The sequence below is a fragment of the Pelodiscus sinensis genome, chromosome 4 (assembly GCF_052426305.1).
Source record: "Pelodiscus sinensis isolate ZL-2025 chromosome 4, ASM5242630v1, whole genome shotgun sequence".
Classification (NCBI taxonomy): domain Eukaryota; kingdom Metazoa; phylum Chordata; order Testudines; family Trionychidae; genus Pelodiscus; species Pelodiscus sinensis.
Genome location: NC_143055.1, coordinates 35,129,267 through 35,148,979, shown reverse-complemented (window position 1 = coordinate 35,148,979; position 19,713 = coordinate 35,129,267). Strand labels below are relative to the sequence as shown.

The 19,713-nt window shown below is 42.7% G+C and overlaps 1 protein-coding gene across 9 annotated transcripts in view; it reads right to left on the bottom strand.

The window, feature by feature from the left end:
• Window positions 1-11,373: 11,373 nt before the first annotated feature.
• Window positions 11,374-19,713, bottom strand: part of RBPJ (recombination signal binding protein for immunoglobulin kappa J region) — a 94,322-nt gene continuing 85,982 nt past the window's right edge. For all 9 annotated transcript variants that reach the window (XM_006138173.5, XM_075930621.2, XM_006138171.5 and 6 more), the window contains 3 exons: window positions 16,832-16,987; window positions 15,732-15,835; window positions 11,374-15,573 (listed from right to left, as the gene is read on the bottom strand). In XM_006138173.5, the coding sequence (XP_006138235.1) occupies window positions 15,258-15,573; window positions 15,732-15,835; window positions 16,832-16,987 (576 nt within the window). In that variant the 3' untranslated portion in view covers window positions 11,374-15,257. The remainder of the gene's footprint in view (window positions 15,574-15,731; window positions 15,836-16,831; window positions 16,988-19,713) is intronic.

Genomic DNA, 19,713 nt, shown 5'->3' with positions numbered 1-19,713 from the left:
TCTCTGGACCCTCTCCAATTCCTCATCTTTCTTGAAATGCGGTGCCCAGAATTGGACACAATACTCCAACTGAGGCCTAACCAGTGCAGAGTAGAGCGGAAGAATGACTTCTCGTGTCTTGCTCACAACACACCTCTTAATGCATCCCAGAATCATTTTTGCTTTTTTTGCAACAGCATCACACTGCTGTCTTATATTGAGCTTGTGGTCCACTATAACCCCTAGATCCCTTTCTGCCGTACTCCTTCCCAGACAGTCGCTTCCCATTCTGTATGTGTGAAACTGATTGTTCCTTCCTCAGTGGAGCACTTTACATTTGTCTTTATTAAACTTCAACCTGTTTACCTCAGACCATTTCTCCAATTTGTCCAGATCATTTTGAATAATGACCCTATCCTGCAGATTAATCGCAACCCCTCCCAGTTTGGTATCATCTGAAAACTTAATAAGCATACTTTCTATGCCATATCTAAATCGTTGATGAAGATATTGGACAGAGCCGGTCCCAAAACAGACCCCTACGGAACCCCACTTGTTATATATTTCCAGGAGGATTGAGAACCATTAATAACTACTCTCTGAGTATGGTTATCCAGGCAGTTATGCACCCACGTTATAGTAACCCCATCTAAATTGTATTTGCCTAGTTTATTGATAAGAATATCAGGCGAGACCGTATCAAACGCCTTACTAAAGTCTAGGTATACCACATCCACCGCTTCTCCCTTATCCACAAGACTCATTATCCTATCAAAGAAAGCTATCAGAGTGGTTTGACATGATTTGTTTTTTACAAATCTATGCTGGCTGTTCCCTATCACCTTGCCACCTTCCAAGTGTTTATAGATGATTTCCTTAGTTACTTGCTCCATTATCTTCCCTGGCACAGAAGTTAAACTAACTGGTCTGTAGTTTCCTGGGCTGTGCTTATTTCCCTTTTTATAAATGGGCACTATATTTGCCCTTTTCCAGTCTTCTGGAATCTCTCCTGTCTCCCATGTTTTTCCAAAGATGACAGCTAGAGGCTCAGATACCTCCTCTCCCAGGGTACGTCTACACTACAGCGCTAGTTCGAACTAACTTAGTTCGAATTAGTTAATTCGAACTAAGCTAGTTCGAACTAACGCACCTAGAACTAAAAACTAGTTCGAACTAGCGTTTTGCTAGTTCGAACTAGTAAGTCCACATTGAGTGGACTCTGAACAGGGCTTAAGGATGGCCGGAAGCAGTGCCGGCAGGGCATAAAAGGAGGACTTAGAGCATGGAGATGCTGTCTCAGGCTAGCCGAGGGCTGCGCTTAAAGGGTCCCGACCCCCACCCCGGACACACAGTTCTAAGGGGTGCCCCGCTTGCAAAGAAGTTCTGGCTTGGAGTGCCCTGAGTGCCCACACTGGGCACATCACACCACTCGGCCATCAGCCCGGCTGCACTTGCCGCAGGCTGCCATCTGGGGAGAGGGAGTAATTGGGGGCTGCAGGAGAGCTTCCACCCCCAGAAGCCCGCAGAGCCAGCCCAGTCCTCCCCATCGGGGGCTCGTACCCCATTCCTCCCTCACTTCCTTCCACTTACCCTTCCCTAGCCCCCCTTCTTATTGATGTACAAAATAAAGATAACGTTTCTTCCAACATTGACTCTGTCTTTATTGAAAAAAACTGGGGGAGACTGGGAAAAGGAGGTGGGAGAGGGGAAGAGAGAGGCTGGGAGAGGGGAGGGCAACTAACATGATCAGGGGTTGGGAACAGGTCCCAGATGAAGAAAGGCTACAGAGACTGGGACTGTTCAGCTTAGAAAAGAGGAGACGGAGAGGGGACAGGATAGAGGTCTCTAAAAGCAGGGGTTGGGTGGAGAGGGTGCATTCAGAAAAGTTCTTCCTGAGTTCCCATAAAGAAGGACTAGAGGACACCAAAGGAAAGGAATGGGTAGTAGGCTTGAAACTAGTAAGAGAAAGTTGTTCTTCTTGACAAAGGAAATAGTTAACCTGTGGAACTCCTTGCTGCAGGAGGCTGTGAAGACTAGAACTAGAACAGAGTTTAAAGGGAAGTGAGATAAAGTGATGGAGGTTGGGTCCATGGAGTCCTATTAGCCAGAGGGTAGGAGTGGTGTCCCTGCCCAAAGTTTGTGGAAGGCTGGAGAGGGATGGCACGAGACAAATGGCTTGGTCACTGTCTTCAGTCCATCCCCTCCAGGGTCCCTAGGGTTGGCCGCTGTTGGCAGACAGGCTACTGGGCTAGATGGACCTTTGGTCTGACCCAGGACGGCCATTGTAAGCTCAGGGCTCAGTGTCGGGGGTCTCAGTGGACCCCCTTGATTTTCATGCACACCTGGTCCTGGGTGGCCAGGCTGGCAGCTCTCCTGCCCTAGACGGCCACTTTCCTGTGCCTAGTGCGGAGATCGTGGACAAGGTCCACGATGTCCGCACTAGCCCAGGAAGGTGCCCGCCTCATGCGGTCCAGGGCAAGCTCCCGGGAGCCGCCAGCCTGGTCCCGGCAAGAGGGGGTGGGCTGGGGGGCATCGGGTGGGTGGCTCTGTGCCGTGCCAGGTGCAGGGTCTGCTAGCTGGGTGCTGGCAGGCTTGCACCTGGCACGGGCACCGTAGCCAGCCCGTGCCCCTTTAAGGGGTCCGGGGCCGGGAGGGGGGCATAGAGTTTCCCTGGTGTTGGCCAGAGTGGCCACCAGGGAAACCTGGGGAGGGCTAGCCTCCCACTAGTTCGAACTAAAGGGCTACACAGCCCTTAGTTCGAACTAGCTAGTTCGAACTAGGCGTTAGTCCTCGTAAAATGAGGTTTACCTAGTTCGAACTAAGCGCTCCGCTAGTTCGATTCAAATTCGAACTAGCGGAGCGCTAGTGTAGCACCTATTAAAGATAGTTCGAACTAACGTCTGTTAGTTCGAACTAACTTTGTAGTGTAGACATACCCCCAGCTCCTTGAGTACTCTTATCATAGGTTATGACTGCATCATTGTTAGGATTATTTTTTATACTAATACTTAAATTCCTTCTTATTGTCCTCAACTCTACTGGCCATAGCTTTTTTTCCTTGTGTCCTTTTGCTTTCTTCATCAGTTTTCTACAATTTCAATCAATATTAATTACTATCACCTTTCCCTTTTTAATTTTTTTATAATTGCCTTTACTTCCCAAGTCAATTTTTACATCAATATAGCCTTTCTTCTTCCTTGATAGGGGCTTTTTGGATATCTACTAAACTGTTCTTAAACATTTCCTAATTATCATTCAAATTTTTCTGACTAAAATCTTCCTTCTACATGATTTGGCACACATTTTCGCCCCAGATTTATGAAACTGGCCCTTTCAAAAAACATTGAGGAATATATATTACTTGTTCCAATTTTATTTTGTTTGCAGGTGAGAAGACAACAGAACCGTCCTTTCAGACGCACTCCACCTCGATGCGGGCTCTGTTGAGGCAGGCACTGAAAATGTCTTTCGTGCGATCCAGCTGTCCAATGTAGGGGTGCATTAGCCAGGGCTTGAGTGGGTATGCTGTGCCCCTCAATATGCACACTGGCATAGTCTGGCTGCCCACAGGAAACTCCCAGTGAAGGGAAAAGGTGCCTGCCTCTAGCTGGGTGCACAGGCTGGAGTTGTGGTAAACTCGAGCATCGTGAAGTTTGCCAGACCACCTTGCTTAAATGTTCATGAAGTGGCTCCAGTGGTCCACCAGGACCTGCAGGACTACAGAGAAGTAGCCCTTGTGGTTCACAAAGTGGGCCGCGCCATGGTCCGGGGACCGGATGGGAATCGATGGCTCCCGCATAGTTGGGGAACCCCAGGACAGCAAAGCCACCCATGGTGGCATCCAGGTCCTGCAGCTGGATGACTCTGTGCAGCAGCAGGGAGTTGATGGCCCAGATGACCTGTAGAAGGAGAGAAAGAAGCATACAAAACAGAGAATGAGAGAGAGGTTGTGTGCTCCCAGTGGAACATGGCTGCCCCCCCCTTCCTAGACCTCCCACCTCACAGAAGCCCCCCCCCCAAGCCTGTGGCCGTCCCCTCCCTTCCCTTCCAGACCAGGCCAGTGTGAAGGTGAGAAGGCACCAGCCCACAGGGCCAGGGCCTTCCCCACACCCCCACCCTACCATGTACAGTGCCCAGCCCCCTGTCCTGAGGGTCCACCTTATGCAACAACCTCCCTTCCCCGGTGCAGGGGCTGCATCCAATGATGTCCTTACCTGCATGTGGGCAGTCCTGATGGTGGACCTTCCTACTCCAAACTGGTATGCCACCGAGCAGTAGCTGTCTGGGGTGACCAGCTTCCAGAGCACGATGGTGACCTGCTTCTAGAGTAGGATAGTGGGCCGCGGGTGGGTGTCATGCCACTGGAGGGTGGATGCTAGCCAGTCACAGAACTCCTGGAAGGTGGCCTTCCACATGCAGAAGTTCTACACCCATTGCTGGTCATCTCACCACTCCAAGACCAGCTGGTCCCACCAGTCTGAGCTGGTCTCCAGCCTCCATGGTATTGTGGGCTGCGGCAGCCAGAGTGGAGCACCTGCAGCCACGCAGAGGCTGATGAGGAAGACCTTGGGGTCCAGTTCCATCCAGAAGAGGACCACTGCTTGAAGAAGGTGCTGCAGGGAGAGCAGCATGACCCTGCAGGTCCGTCATATGCCCGGGGCAGCTCCAGCTTCATGGCACAGGGCACAGTAGGCAAAAGCTGTGTCATCCCCCAAAAACACAGAGCAGACAGCAGGCATTGCTGAAGCTTTGCTTTGCCAAAAAGGCTAGCAAGCAGGCAGCAGACACAGAGAAGCAGCTGTCCAGGGAGGATCCCCTTAAGCACGCGTCTCTGGAGGGCTCTGGCAACAGCACTCAGGGAACCGGTGACCTCTAGCCTGGCTAGAACTGGTTCTGGGTGGCTTTTATACACTCTTTTGTGCAAAAGTGCATCACAAAAGCGATGCACTTTGAGGTGTGGACGTGTTTTTGCAGAGGACGTTTTTGCACAAAAACTTTTGCACAAAAGGCTTCTTCTGCAAAAACCTCGTGGTTTAGACGAAGCCAGGTTTACCTAGAGCAGAAAAAGCCCTCCCTTCTGCCATTTTACTTTTGATTTCCTTGCGCAAAAGCACATTTGAGGTATGGATGCGCCATTGTTTTTTGCGCAAAAACAGCTGTTTTTGTGCAAAAACCTTGCAGTGTAAACGCAGCCTTCATGAGCCAGGAAAGCAAGAGATGGGCTGGGTCGTCCAGGATCACTTTTGGCATTTCAATATTCCCTATGGCAATTTGCTATTCAGGAAAGTCCCTGCTTGTTGCTTTCTGAAAAATCCTGTATTCTTAAATATGGTGGCATAAAACATCATCCCCAAGCAGCCAACACTGATGTCCACCAACCCACTCTGTGGCAAGATAATCTAGTGCCAAAATAGGGATGTATGTATCATCTATTGTCCCACTGCTATTTGGAAATCCCATTGCTATGAATCCATCCACTAAGTCCAGCACGCTGTTGAAAGCCACAGTCCTGCCTAGCAGGATTAATGATCCTGCACTTGCATGACAACAGCCCCCACAGTGAATTTTCCAATTCCTGAATGATTTCCCACTAAGTTTCCACAGTGTGATCACCAATATTCCCTTTAATTTTTACCATGTGTGCATAATAAATTTTATGTGCACCAAATTGCATACATATGTGCACCACCAATAGAAACACGTGATGCTGACTATGGGCAGCCTGCTAAGCTGCGGGGTTGCACCTTAATCTCTCCTGGGTGACCACTTAAGTGTCCATCTTACAGGGAACATTGGTGATCACCATTTGCTTCTCCACACCATTTGCTACTGTTGTACCCTCACCCCTCCTACAACCTACCTCCCACCCAGATCCTGCACCCCCATCCCTATCCCATTCACTGGCAGTCCTGTCCTGCACACTTAACCCCTCACTTTTGGCCCAATCCCAGAAGCCAGGGGGCCTACAAAATCCATTAACCCTGGAACCCCAGAAGAGGCCCTAAGGCTTTAAATCTCAGCCCTGTCTGCCGCTCTCCCCACCATGGGACTGGAGCACCAGGGGAGGGAGGTGTTTCAGTTAGGGGCCACATCAGTGAGGTTGGAGACTTTTAGAGGGTTTGGGGTTGTGGTTTTTTTTTTTGCTTCTCATTTGCGTGGTCCCTGACTAATTTTTCTGTGCGTCAGTGGCCCCCAACCCAAAAAAGGTTCCTCACTCCTGCCATAAATAAAGACCAGGTTGAAATTTTTAGTGTTGGACATATTTTACTTAATTTAAAAATGAAGCCTGGCCAACAAGCCTCCAACTGGCCACAGCATCATAACACGCCTGCACCCTCCCTCTCCCAGACTCCAACCCTCAGCCCATCATATACCTGAGCCCCCTGCCGAGTCCCTCATACTGCCACCAGACTACTGCACCCCCACCATTTGCCATAACGCTCCTGCACTCCCCACATCCGAAGCCCCTGCCCATAGCCCATCATACCCCCACATCCCCAGTCTTTTGCCACTTTGTCGAGGGGGCTCATCCCCTCCTCGGCTACACCACAAAGTCAATGCCCCTTTCCCGGGGGTAAATATGGCTCTAGCAGCCTAGTACCCAAAGTCAATGCCCCTCTACCAGGGCAAATACAGCTCTAGCAGCCTAGTCCAGAAGTCAATGCCCCTCTACCAGGGTCAATAGGGCTCTAGCAACCTGGTCCAGAAGTCAATGCCCCTCTACCAGGGTAAATATGGCCTTTGATGCCTAGCTGCCCAGAGAAGCCTCTCCTGGCCAGGGGTGATTGTCCAGGGAAGGGAAATGGGTCGTAGGGGGTCCCAGCCCAGGGCCCTTTAGGCAGAGACTATTGCTCCTGCCTGCTCGGCAGGGGATCCGGCTGCTACACACTGAGCCGCTCTCCCAGTCCCCTGCCCTGGGCTGCTTCCGACCACGCCCTGGCTCCCCTGTGGTCTATTTGCCCCAGTCAGTACTTGCTGGGGCTGCTGTCGGGGTTGCGGGTGCTCCTGCCTCCCCGGGATTGGTGGCTGCTGGCTCAGCTCCAGGGTCGGGCACAGGCAGCCACTCTGGTCTGAGCTGCTGCAGGAACATGAGCACGGCCGGGCTCCTCCTTCCCCTTGCGGCCTCCCTCGCTGCAGGGCTCTCTGCTTTTATACCCTGGCTCTGCTGGGAGCATGCCTTGCAGGGCTGGAGGGGCGGGGCCTTCTCAGCCAGCTGGGCCTGGGCTACTCCCTGCCTTTCAGTGCGAGGCCTGTCCACCCTGTGTCACACTCCTGCTCTCCCACACCCTCCAACCTTGTGCTCTGAGACCATCATACACCTGAACCCCCTGCCCTGAGCCTCTCATATACCCCAACCCAGACTCCTGCACCCCCACATTCTCAGCCCTCTGCCATAAGATTGTCAGAAGACAAAGCTAGATTTGAGCAGTTATGATACAAACTTCAAAGAAATGTGAGAAAAGATGCAACAGCAGAAATCCCATTAAATAAAATCTGTGAGTACGTTTCATTTATGCTATATTATGTCAATTACCAATAATATATTGTACAGGTGGCCCGTCTTGCGACGCGATTGGTTTCTGGGGAAGCGTTGCAAGTCGAGGGTGTCAAAACTCGAACCCTCATTTACAATTGGCGCCTTGTACTGTTGTAAGTGTGGGCCAAGGACGTAAGTCAGGGGTTATCGGCCCCTTCCTCACTTACAAAAATGGTTGTAAGTGTGGGGAGTTGTATCTCCGGCAGGTGGAAGTTGGGCATTTCCTGTATATTTTCAGTCATGCCAATGGGCATTCTTATACAGCTCTTTGTTGACCACTTGTTCTGAATTTTGATGTAATTTGGCTCTTTGGTTTGAAAAGGTTGCCAACGCCTGCTGTAAAAAGTCATGGCAAGAGACACACTAACGGATCAGAAATTAGCTAAGAAACAGAAAACACTAGTAATAATTGATCAATATTCATCATGGCAAAATCTTAGCAGCTGGGGAGTCATGGTCTCAAATTGGTAAGCAGATGTTTGATTATTTAGAAAAGTGTTTGGGTAATGGGGTAATAAGACTTGTTAATGACACAAAAATATTTAGGTTGGTCTAGACCAGACACAATGAGAGGAACTCAAGAGGATCTAAGTGAGAAGAATGGAACATGATAACAGAAGAAATGCAATTATTTATAATAGCAAAGGAACACACATGGAAAGAAATGATTTGAACGTCTCAAACAGGCAGCCTCCGATTTCCGAGGCTGCCTGTGATCGGCTCTGGGGATAGTGTCGCAAGTCAGGGACGACGTAACTCAAACCCGCATTTACGACAGGCATCGTACGGTATCACAAATGCGGAGCCAAGGACGTAAATCGGAGGATTTCGGCTCCTTCCACACTTACGGAAAAGGTCTGAAATGCAGTGGTCATAAATCGGGTCGTCGTAAAGCAGGAGCCTCCTGTACCTCACTGAGTTCTAAACTAAGTGTATTTTAGGAAAAAGACCTAGCAATCAACAGGATGATCAATGAAGACCTGCATTCAATGTGCAGTTGCAGTCAAAAAATGCAAACAAAATATTAGGCTGAAGTAGGAATTGGATGGAGAATATAGAAAATATAGTCTCACACTATAAATCAGTGGTTCATGCTTGTTTAGAATACTGTATTTAGTACTGGTCATCACATCTCAAAAACAATACTGTAGAATCAGAAGGGGTTCAGAGTCAAGTGACAAGAATGATAAGGGACATGGAAAAAATTATATAAAAACCTGAAAATATTTGAACTGTTTTACCTTAGAGGGGACACAAATGAGGGGGGGGGGGGGGCGGGGAGATCAGGATAAAGGCACAATATAATAGTATAGAGAAGGAAGGCTAAAAACATCTATTCACCTCCTCATGCTAGAGCAAGGGGACACTGTTTCTGAAAGGTAAATTCAACACTGATCAAATGTTTCCTTTTTCCAGACAGCGCACAATTAGCCCGTGAAACTTTTTGCTATTGGATGTCATTGAGACCAAGAAATTTGTAGGATTAGAAAAGTTGTAGAATCTCATACAAATAACATAAATAACCAAATTTAGAAAAGTAAATATTAAAAAAAAATGTTGGAAAGGAATCATAATTCTTCATGCTTACTCAAACAGGTAACTTGTGGGGGTTAGGAATCAACAGTCTCTGGGGGCATGTTATCCCAAAACTATCTATTCTTGATTTAGGGCTGGGTAGGCAGGCAGAGCTTCAGTCTCAGTGTGTGGATGAGACAATGTTGTAGAGAGGAGGGGTTTACATTTATTAGGAACTGGGGAAACTTTTGGATGGGAGAGCCTATACAGGAAGGATGGGCTCCACTTAAACCGAAATGGAACCAGACTGCTGGCACTTAACATTAAAAAGTTTGTACAGCAGTTTTTAAACTAAGGCTGGGGGAAAGCTGACGGATGCGGAGGAGCACATGGATCAGACAGAAACATCTCTTACAGGAAGGTACATTAATAGAGATGCTCTAAGTTCTAGTCAGGAGGAGAGGATAGAAGTATGGGTCGGATTAGATGAGACACAATCAAATGAAAAAGAGTCTAACACACCAGGAAATGACAGATAGATAAATAGTGACAAAATATTAAAGTGCTTATACACAAATGCTAAAAAAATGGATGAACTAGCGAGCCTAGTTTTAAAGGAGGCTATTGATATAATAGGCATCATGAAAACTTGGTGGAATGAGGACAATCAATGGGACACAGTCATACCAGTGTACAAAAATATATCGGAAGGATAGAACAGGTTGTGCTGACGGAGGAGTGGCACTATATGTGGAATCAAATGAAGTAAAAATCTTAACTGAGCCTACAAGTTCCATAGAATCTCTATGGATAATAATTCCATGCGAGGCGGTAAAATTTGCAGATGATACCAAACTGCTCGAGATAGTTAAGAGCAAAGCAGGCTGTGATGAGCTTCAAAAAGATCTCACCAAACTAAGTGATGGGACAACAAAATGGCAAATGAAATTTAATATTAATAAATGTAAAGTAATGCACACTGGAAAAAATAACCCAACTATACATACAATATGATGGGGACTAATTTAGCTACAACTACTCGAGAGAGAGATCTTGGAGTCATCGTGGATAGTTCTCTGAAAACATCCTCTCAGTGTACAGCAGCAGTCAAAAAAGCAAATAGAATGTTAGGAATAATTAAAACAGGGATAGAGAATAAGACAGAGAATATCTTATTGCCTCTATATAAAACCATGATATGCCCACATCTTGAATACTGTGTATAGATGTGGTCACCTCATCTCAAAAAAGATATATTGACATTAGAAAAGGTTCAGAGAAGGGCAACAAAAAATATTAGGGGTTTGGAACGAGTCCCATATGAAGAGAGAACACTGTGATGCGATTATGCAAATGAAGTGTGGGATATTTAAATCCCCACTTCATTTGCTCTTTCCATCTACCTAATTTACATCCCTCTTTTGAAAGAGGGATGTAGTTTAGACATGCCCTTAAATGCAATGTCTGCTGCTTCTGTCATTCCTAACCATTTCCCTGTACATTTGCCACATGCATTCCCCATCTCCTTTCAAGAGTTTTGTGTCTATGTATATAAAGGAATTAAGCCTGTGTAATTGCAGCACAAATAGGAGATAACCTCAATAAATCTGTGGCATCTGGATTTGCTGGTTTCATGTTCTTCCCTGAAACCAAAGCACAAACTGGGTGATATATTCAAGCATAAAAACTGAGCCTAATAACCAACATCTGAAAAATGCTCACCCAGAAAGAATGCAACTACTGAATAGGATGAAAAATAAAACAAGTTAAGTAACTGCAGTAGTAAGGCTGTTACATTTAAGCAATTAAACAGTTATTTTTTTTCTTATTTAATAAATAATATAAAAAAGAACTTTTTTTTACATTACTGGAAAAACAAATTGCTTTTCTAAAATTCAGCACTTATACAAGCGGTGGAGGAAACGGGTTTAGATTTGAAACCACTTTTGAATGTAGACATTCCATATTCAGTTTAAGTGTAGGCCAGTGTGGCTGCCCTCAGAACTAGGGATGAATTTTCCTCTCCTGGGCTTGGTCTTCTGCTGCTATGGTTCCACAGATGACCTCACTGTTCATAAGCAAAAAAAGAAAGACCCCTCCCCCCCCGCCCAAAAGCCCAAACTTGATTTCTTGTTTAACACTGCAGGTCAGAAAAAATGTGATAAATTTAAATAATTGAGATCAAATTATATTACTCCCTAGATGGTATAACCGTACACCTGTTAAAGCAAGTTTGTCATAGAAGCAGTAACATGACATTTCATCTTGTTTGAAATGTTATAGAAAGAAATTGAGACGAAAATATTTAAGGGCTTACACACACTGGACAAAACACGTGCACGTGGTTTACATTTCACTTTTATTTATTCCTTGAAACCGCCTGTATTGCAGATTTTTTTGATGAAATATGGAACCGAGCAATTCAAATTTTCTACAAAACTGTGGTAAAATCTTGCTCATTTTTCTACCTTATTGCTAAGAAATTTTACAGGTGCACAGTTTGTAAAATATAACCCTTAAAGGACTGAATGCATATACTTGCTGCAAGGTTCAAGAAACAAACTAAAACTAAGCATAGCACCTACATCTGGACAAATGCAGTACTGACTGTAGGCAAATGTTTACAAACTTGGAACTATTCATTATGTAATTTTATGAAGGAGAAACAGTTCAGTCCTAAAAGGGTTAAGTAGTAACCCTAACATATTACTGTTTCTAACAAAGCTGCCACTCAACCCCACAGTACAGTGCTTGAAAACAAAGTCAAACGTCTGGCACAGGAACATACACACATTTTTTCAGTACTCTTCATAAACACAGCTGCTTTTGAAAGTAAATGTAAATAAAATGGTTAATAATTAAGAGTATTTTGTTTCAAAATTGACACCTCTACAGTTATTTGGTTTAAAGTGGGTAACTTCCTTGTTTCACTTGTGTCAGATTTGTATTAAAATATTGTAGGGATGGGGTATATACGGTTTTATTTATTTAGGTTCATGACTTTCAGGTGGCCAGTATGATATCTTGTAAAACTGCATAATGAAGACAGAAGTGAAATAGTGTATCGCAGAATTAAGAAAAAGACAGATGCGAGGAGCCCTCAGACAAAATAATTAGGAAAATGTCAGCAGCAGGTTATATTACACTAGTGTTGAATTCTGAAGTGCAGTTCTAAACAAAAACAACATAGGTAGCTTTGAGCATTTAACTTGCTTCCTCATCCTATTAGTTGGAACTATAAAAACATTTGAACAGACTCAACTTCTATGTATACTTTTAGAAATAATAAGAATAAGACAATACTTAACAGCTATAATAGAAGAGTTCTGTAGTTTCATATTGAAACATTCTATAAGTAGTTTAATAGAAATGTTTAGCATTCTTGGGATATTGTTAGTATCATGAAAGTTGATCAACAGCTCTTGACGCCATAAAAAGTAACAAAGCTGCTCACAGGAGAGTTCAAGAAAATAAGTTATTTGAACTTAAATTACAACTGAGCATCTTTCTTAGTGACAGTGTGGATCTGGAAGACAATTCCTGTGTTACTAATTATCCATTAAAGACAATGGAGCCACAAGTCCAGGAAAAGGCCAACAATAAGAACTCTGAAAACTGTACATGAGCAAATATTGCTGAAATGGAATTTAATATGCTTTTTCATCCACTAGCCTGTGGTATGTAGAGTGGCAGAAATTAAATATCCAGGAATTTTGTGTATAGTCCATTGGAAAAACTTATTGCAAGGAAAGAAACTGAATACAAAAGTCTATTGCATTTACATGTAAAAAGATTTTAAAATAATGTATATAAAAGCAGGTGCCTCTTATGTTTTGAAAAGCTATTTAAAATATTCCTTGAAAGTTAAAAAGCTTGTTATGGTTTTACCTGCAATGTAGGTAATGGTTTGTTCTTTACTATTATTGTAAAACCTTTGCTAACCACTTTCTTTAATCCTCAAGCTAGTAAGGGAAGAAAACCTGAGGCCCATAAGTTAAACAGTACTGTATAAAACATACTTCTAGCAAAAACATTGTGAAATGATTTCTGTCAACACAACTGAGAAAAATTTAAATAGCACACAGACAAGTAAACAGATTTGCAAATAAATGCCAGTAAACAGCTTCAAACAGAGATAAGGCCACAATGAAGTCTGCCCTTGGTCACTGAAACAGAGATGAGGCAGTATTTGTAACAATGTTGAAAGGAAGGATGCATATAAAAGAGCAATTAGGAAGGCTTGTGGTAGAATACAAGCACATTTTAAAAGGACAGTGGTACGGATTTAACAGCTAAATGAATCTGTTTTGCATTGGATTTCTTCCTTTAACCACATTGTCTTCAGTCTTCAATGAATGCAAGAACAGCATGTTCAAAGGAGCAGCTGAGACAAACACACAGAGCATAGTGTCAGAGAAGACAGACATTAAAGAGAAGCAATGCTTTAAAATGGGGCTGGTGCTGAAATTGAATACTCCTAAAATGGCCAGTGGAAACCTTTTAAAATAGCCAATGGGTAAGCCTCAAGGCCATGCTTTGTAGTAAGCCAGAGGTAAACATGCATACAGTAGTTGTGACTTGTTTCATGGGATGGTTAAGGTTTAACAATTCATAGAATTTATATTCCTGTCCTTGAAGGGAAAGGTTACACTACAGCCAAAAAAGTCTATGCCTGGTTCTGGGATTGCAAATAAGCCACTAGAATATATTTTCAAATACAGCTGAAGTGATCAATTACATAAAGGGATAAAAAAAGTAAGTTCAGAATCAAAGTAATAAAAATCAATACAGTTAAACTGAGCATTAAATTTATGGTGGAGAGAAGGCTTGAACATTGCACTATTTTTTTGCAGGGAAAGAGAAAACCCCCTGGGAAAGAGAAAACCCCCTGGAAATGGAGACAGGAGTTGACTTCACTATACTGCTTTTGTAATCTTGTAATTGTCTATTTCTAAGTACTAAAATTTATTTCTATCTATTATGGAATGATCACTTCACAATGAAAGCACGTCTCAACACAAGGATTTCACCAACATTTGGCCTAACGTACTGAACAGCAGGTAGAAAAACCATGCTTTTTGCAATTTCTCTCCTTGTTTAAGGATGAAGGGCATCACCTACCAATCCCATTTGTAGCAAATACTTCTCAGGATACTTTTGTCACATGCCAACAAGACAGAAGACATGCTGCCAAATGAAGTCACTGGGAACATCCCACTTGTGAAATAAAATGTTTAACTTACACATCATACAAATTATGTACAAGATTAGAAAAAACCTGAATGGATCCTCAAACACTTTATGATGCATTTCTGACTTTAAGGAGGGAACGGGGCAAAAGTCACCTTTCAAAACATCAATGTATTCTTGCGACATGACCAATCATAAACATGACTGCTGGAGATGTCACATATTTTGAACTCGTAATGTTAGACCCTCATGAATTATCACTATAAATACATATTTTTTAAAAAGGAAAACATAGAAATAACTATTAACAATGACTGAAAACAGAGCATTAACGTTAACATACATTGCATGTATTGCAGGCAAGGCAGAGGCATTTTATTTTAAAGCTTTCGCACAGACTTCATATAATCTTAAAAAAAATATGCTGGCCTTTACAAGGTTCTACTTGCTGAAATAAAAACAATTTCAGTTCATAAAAAGTCACAAGACTTCAGTTTAAAAAAAGGAACAGTTCCAGCCACAGACCAAAAATATATATATATATATTTTAAAACTGGAAGAGTATGGTAATTAGATTATACAAGCATGGTCAGGCTTGGAACCTGAATATACTTCAGAGCAAAAGCTCAGAGGAAAAAAAATATAAACTATTTGGTAACAAAAGTGTACTATATGTTGTGATACAAAAAAGGTATGGTGAAAATGTACCTTTTATACTAAAGCTTATACAAGTTCCTTGGTCCGTAAAAACTATGTCATGTTCACGTTTTCTAGTTTGCTTAACTTGTATTCCAGCCACATTTCAATTTCTTGCCCGTTTAAAAAAAAAATGCTGAAAAATAGATTTTAATAAAGTTTTTACATTTCGGATTTTTTTTTATTGTGGCTTCTTTTTTTAAGATCAGCACTTGCAGGTAACAAGGTTCAAATAATGTCACTTAGAATGGAAAGGTGTTTTCCCATGAAACCACAAAATTGTTCAGTTTTCTTGTCTGTAGCACTTGAAAGTCTGTTGAAGTCCAAGCAAACACTGTAGTTAGGAAACTACTGTTGCTGTAGATGATGTGACATTGGTTGGATTTGTGCTGACATTTGTGTAACTTCCCTCGCTGTTTGTATTTGTTTCACTGGAAGCCATGAGACTTGAGTTGGCTCTGAGAATTGCTCCAGCAGCACTGCAATGTGGTCGTGGGCCTGGCTCCGGTGTATATGTAAAAGTAAGGCTAGTGGAGTAGATTATGCCATCGTTACGGACCAAAGTTACTGGAACCTGGACTGGCTGACGGACCCACCTCCAGCCCTCTCGGAATGCAGAAATGTCTGGAACAACACACAGCATACTTTCTGCACATCTGATAAGATAAAGGACAACATGTTAGCGGCAAGCAGGTATTCAGTAAAACAGATAGTACCTCAGAAAATAAGGAGGTATGTATCTTAACCAGCAAAAATTAAAATACACTCGCCAAAACTTCAACATCAACTACCAAGAAAAGAAATAATACTGCACCTGTACATGGTTTCAGCCTCCACGTCCCCAAACCAGACACGCAAGTTAGGAGTGAAATTCTGACCTGTAAGTTCCAGCATTGCTACATCTCCACCGCCATTTAACTAAACAGAGAGAAAAAAGACATATAAACCATTCCATAACATTGATTGATTACATTTTTCCAATTGATAAAACTGGCAAATAAATTCAACTCAATTAAATGAAATAGTTGACAGGTAGCCTCAAATGGTTTGATATCCTAAAGTAAATGGCAATGCTTGAAGGAACACCATTTAAATCACAAAACATAAATAGCAAGAATGGATCTATGAGTAGAAAACCTGCACTGTCTTACTCACTGGCTAGTTCGTCAAAGTCCAGGCAGGAAGAACTTGTCTAGCCAGCATTTTGAGTCCTCTTTCAAACAGAACAAGGGTTAAACAAAGAAGGGTTCAGTTGTAGTGTGTTAATTGGCAATTAGTTACTGATATGGAATAGAATACAAATTTCTAAAATAAAAATTAATACCACAGATGATCTATTACAGAGGGCAATTTTAAGAAGTTCAACAATTGTTAAGAAATACACCAAGTCCATGTTTTCTATATCGAGCATATAGTCTTGTCCTGCAGAACCGAGTTGAAAAAACATAGCTAAAATCCTCTGGACATATAAATAGTATTTTTACTTTGCAAAACACTCTCTTGTAGATGCAGATTTATAAGGTAGCACTAGTTCAGAATTGTTCTGCATAAGAAAGTTTGTAAGAAGCTTTCTAAATAGGGTAAGGCAGTCTAGTGGCTAGAAAAGGAGAGATTGGGAATCAGAACTCAACTCTGCCATTGACTCCTGAAAGATCTTGTGCAAATTATTCAAGTTCTCTGAGGGTATGTCTACACTAGCCCCCTGGAATGAGGTTTAACAGCTAATTCGAATTAAGGGCTTTACTTCAAACTCCCATTTTACTGCCGCGTGTAGATGCGGGCAGTTATTCCGGGCTAGTCAATTTCCAAAATGGTGACCACCTGGGAACATGCAAATGAAGCGCGGGATATTTAAGCCCTATAGTAAGTGCAAATTGTATTAAAAAGAACAGAAAAAGTAAACAACTGACTTACTTGAAGACTTTCTACAACAGGCACAGGTGTTACTGGAGCATGGACTGGTCCCATCCCCTCATAAAATGTATATTCTGCCTTATCTGTACTAATGATTGTCCAAGAAGCTCCATCATTAATCATCTCTTTATTTGGTTCTTTTGGGCATGGAGTGGCCTTTAAGAAAGAATGGTTAGAAGTCTGGTCTGTATATTGGTTTGAAATTCACACCAGAATAATTAGTAATCTGAATTGGTAGGAGGAAGGTGGTCACAACTTCTCATTTCAAAGTTATGCATTAGTTTCCCTGAAACTCTTCCTAAAACAGAATACATTTAAAGAAAACCCCTGGTACAAAGATAACACATCCCCCTCTGTTAAAATTGTCATCAAGAGTCTCACAACACATACAAGACACAAAGGAGCAATACAAATATTCACATTAGAAGATGAATTCTAAACTTGGGAAATGTGAACAGGTCCAGGGGGAACAGCCTTCACTTTTTCATGACTGAATAGGAGGGGAAATCTTGATTTGTTTCTGTTATAACACAGGGTCATGGCATGGTATGCAAGATAAGGACACTGCACTATAACAAGTCCAATTAATTAATGAAATACAGAGCTAAAAAATGCCATTTAATATGCTGATGTGGTTCTGTGTTCATTCTTCGTTAGTTTTGGGGGGTAGAGTGGGAAGTGGCTGCATTGCAGTGTCCATGTTCAGTGTCAGACATTCAAAAGATGTGACAAAATATTATTTATCTGTTAATTTACTTTATTTGATCCACTTTAGATCCTTGTGTTTTCCTCCTAACCAACAGTTGGAGAGAACACACAAAAACGTTTGATAACAAAACCATGACACACAAAGGTTTGGCAGTTTCTTAACCTTCTGCTGAATTCATTGAAAGCAATACCAAACAAAAAAGTAGGCTGGCACTATTCAATAACCATTAACAAATAAGTTCAGTAAGTAGAAGAAATCTTAACAAGAAAGTAATGAGGTAGATGGCCAGGGAAGGGACTTGGGGGCTAGATTCATCAAGAAGATTCCAAAAAGAAACATTTCCCCTTTTCTTTCATTTTCTGCACCAGTTCAGGTGCTTGGAACTTTCCAAAACAATTCATTAAGCTACTATGGCTTGCCACAACCCTCTACCATGGCCAAAAATGCAATTTTATTTTCCAATGTTTTCACAAAAATGTGGGCAGAAGCCCTGAGGCAGCCTTGCATATCTCTATTGTAGAGGTTTCCCCCCTTTGCCCATGACGATCTTACTGATTAGTAGGAAAGTAAAATCTAGTTAATCAGTTAAACTGGTTGGTTAAACCTTAGTTAAACCGATTAACTCATTAAACAGGATTCTGCTCCTGCTCCCACCCCATGCCCTAAAAGCAGGGGGGCCAGCAGCAGAAACCCCCAAAGCATTTGGGGTGGAAGAGGCAGGCAGTAGGAGCTGGTAGCCCAGTGAGTGGGGGGCAGAGGGGCCCTTCCGGGTATCAGGTAACCAGTTATCTGTTCACATCCCTAATAGAGAGCTTTAAAAGATTTTAGTGGGTTTTTTTTCCTGCTGCAAAATAAAGAGCTTTAACCACTTCCCTAATCCATTATCTGACAAGGAATTCAGGAGCTGATGATGATCTTTACATTATGGTGTGGGATGAAATACTTCTAAGACTGCTTACATTTTGTTATTCTTTTTATTGAGTCAACAGGGCTCTATGGACATCCAGGAAACATAGCCTTCCCTCTTTATAATTCTATGGTCAAATGTGATTAGAATGATTTCCCAATTTAGGTGAAAGACCAATGATGTCCCAAGTCTAAATTCAGGCAGAAATGTCCACATGACCACAACGAGATGAAAAATATCAAATGAATACTTGTGGTAAAATACTGAGAACTCCCAAACTCCTCTTGTTCCTATCTTTAATAATGTTAAAGTGACGAGGAGTCCTGTGGCACCTTATAGACTAACTGAAGTGTAGGAGCATAAGCTTTCGTGGGCAAAGACCCACTTCGTCAGATGCATGTCATGCATCTGACGAAGTGGGTCTTTGCCCACGAAAGCTTATGCTCCTACACTTCAGTTAGTCTATAAGGTGCCACAGGACTCCTCGTCGCTTTTGCAGATTCAGACTAACACAGCTACCCCTCTGATACTTTAATAATGTTAGTGTCCAAAAATTTAACCAGGCCAGGATCCCATTGTGCAAGGCATGATATAATAATGTTTTTATCAGGAACAGGACTTGAAAACAGAAGTTTCATTAAAATTCTCCTCAGAAGGTTCAAAATGGGAAGCTAATTAGCACTAGTTTCACGTGTTAGCCAAGGACCATCAGGCTAACTACAATTCTCAATTTATCTGCTGTCTTCAGGAACCTAGGAATCTTGGTCACTGGTATAGAAGTAGTTCCTCAGATTTCCTACCGAGATTCTGTGTGTGGTCCTTGCACCTTCAGCTGGATGTTCAAAAGCTGAAGGACCTACCACCTGATGTTCATCAGGCTTCAACCAGAGAATAGGTCTCTTTTTGACTATGATTCTGCTTCTCTTTTTCCTAAATTATAGATCTTAGTTGTGCTGGATTTGTTCTTGGACTGCAATCTTAGAGTTCACAGAGTCTTAGATGGGATGGGTCTCACTAATTTGAAGCAGCTAAGGACTGTTATATCTTCTTGAACTCCTCCTTGAAAAGAAACTTGCCTTTGAAAGACAGAAGCGGTAGTCTGACATTAGAAGAACCCTATTACTCACAGATGATTTAAGTATTCTCCTGCCACTAAAGTGGCCATAACTCCAGAAGATGAATAGACAGTCATATCTGGTTTCACACATGCATGAGAGTACCAAGTCCAAAAATGGGAAGGTCAGAGACTAGTTCTGCATCCTAATC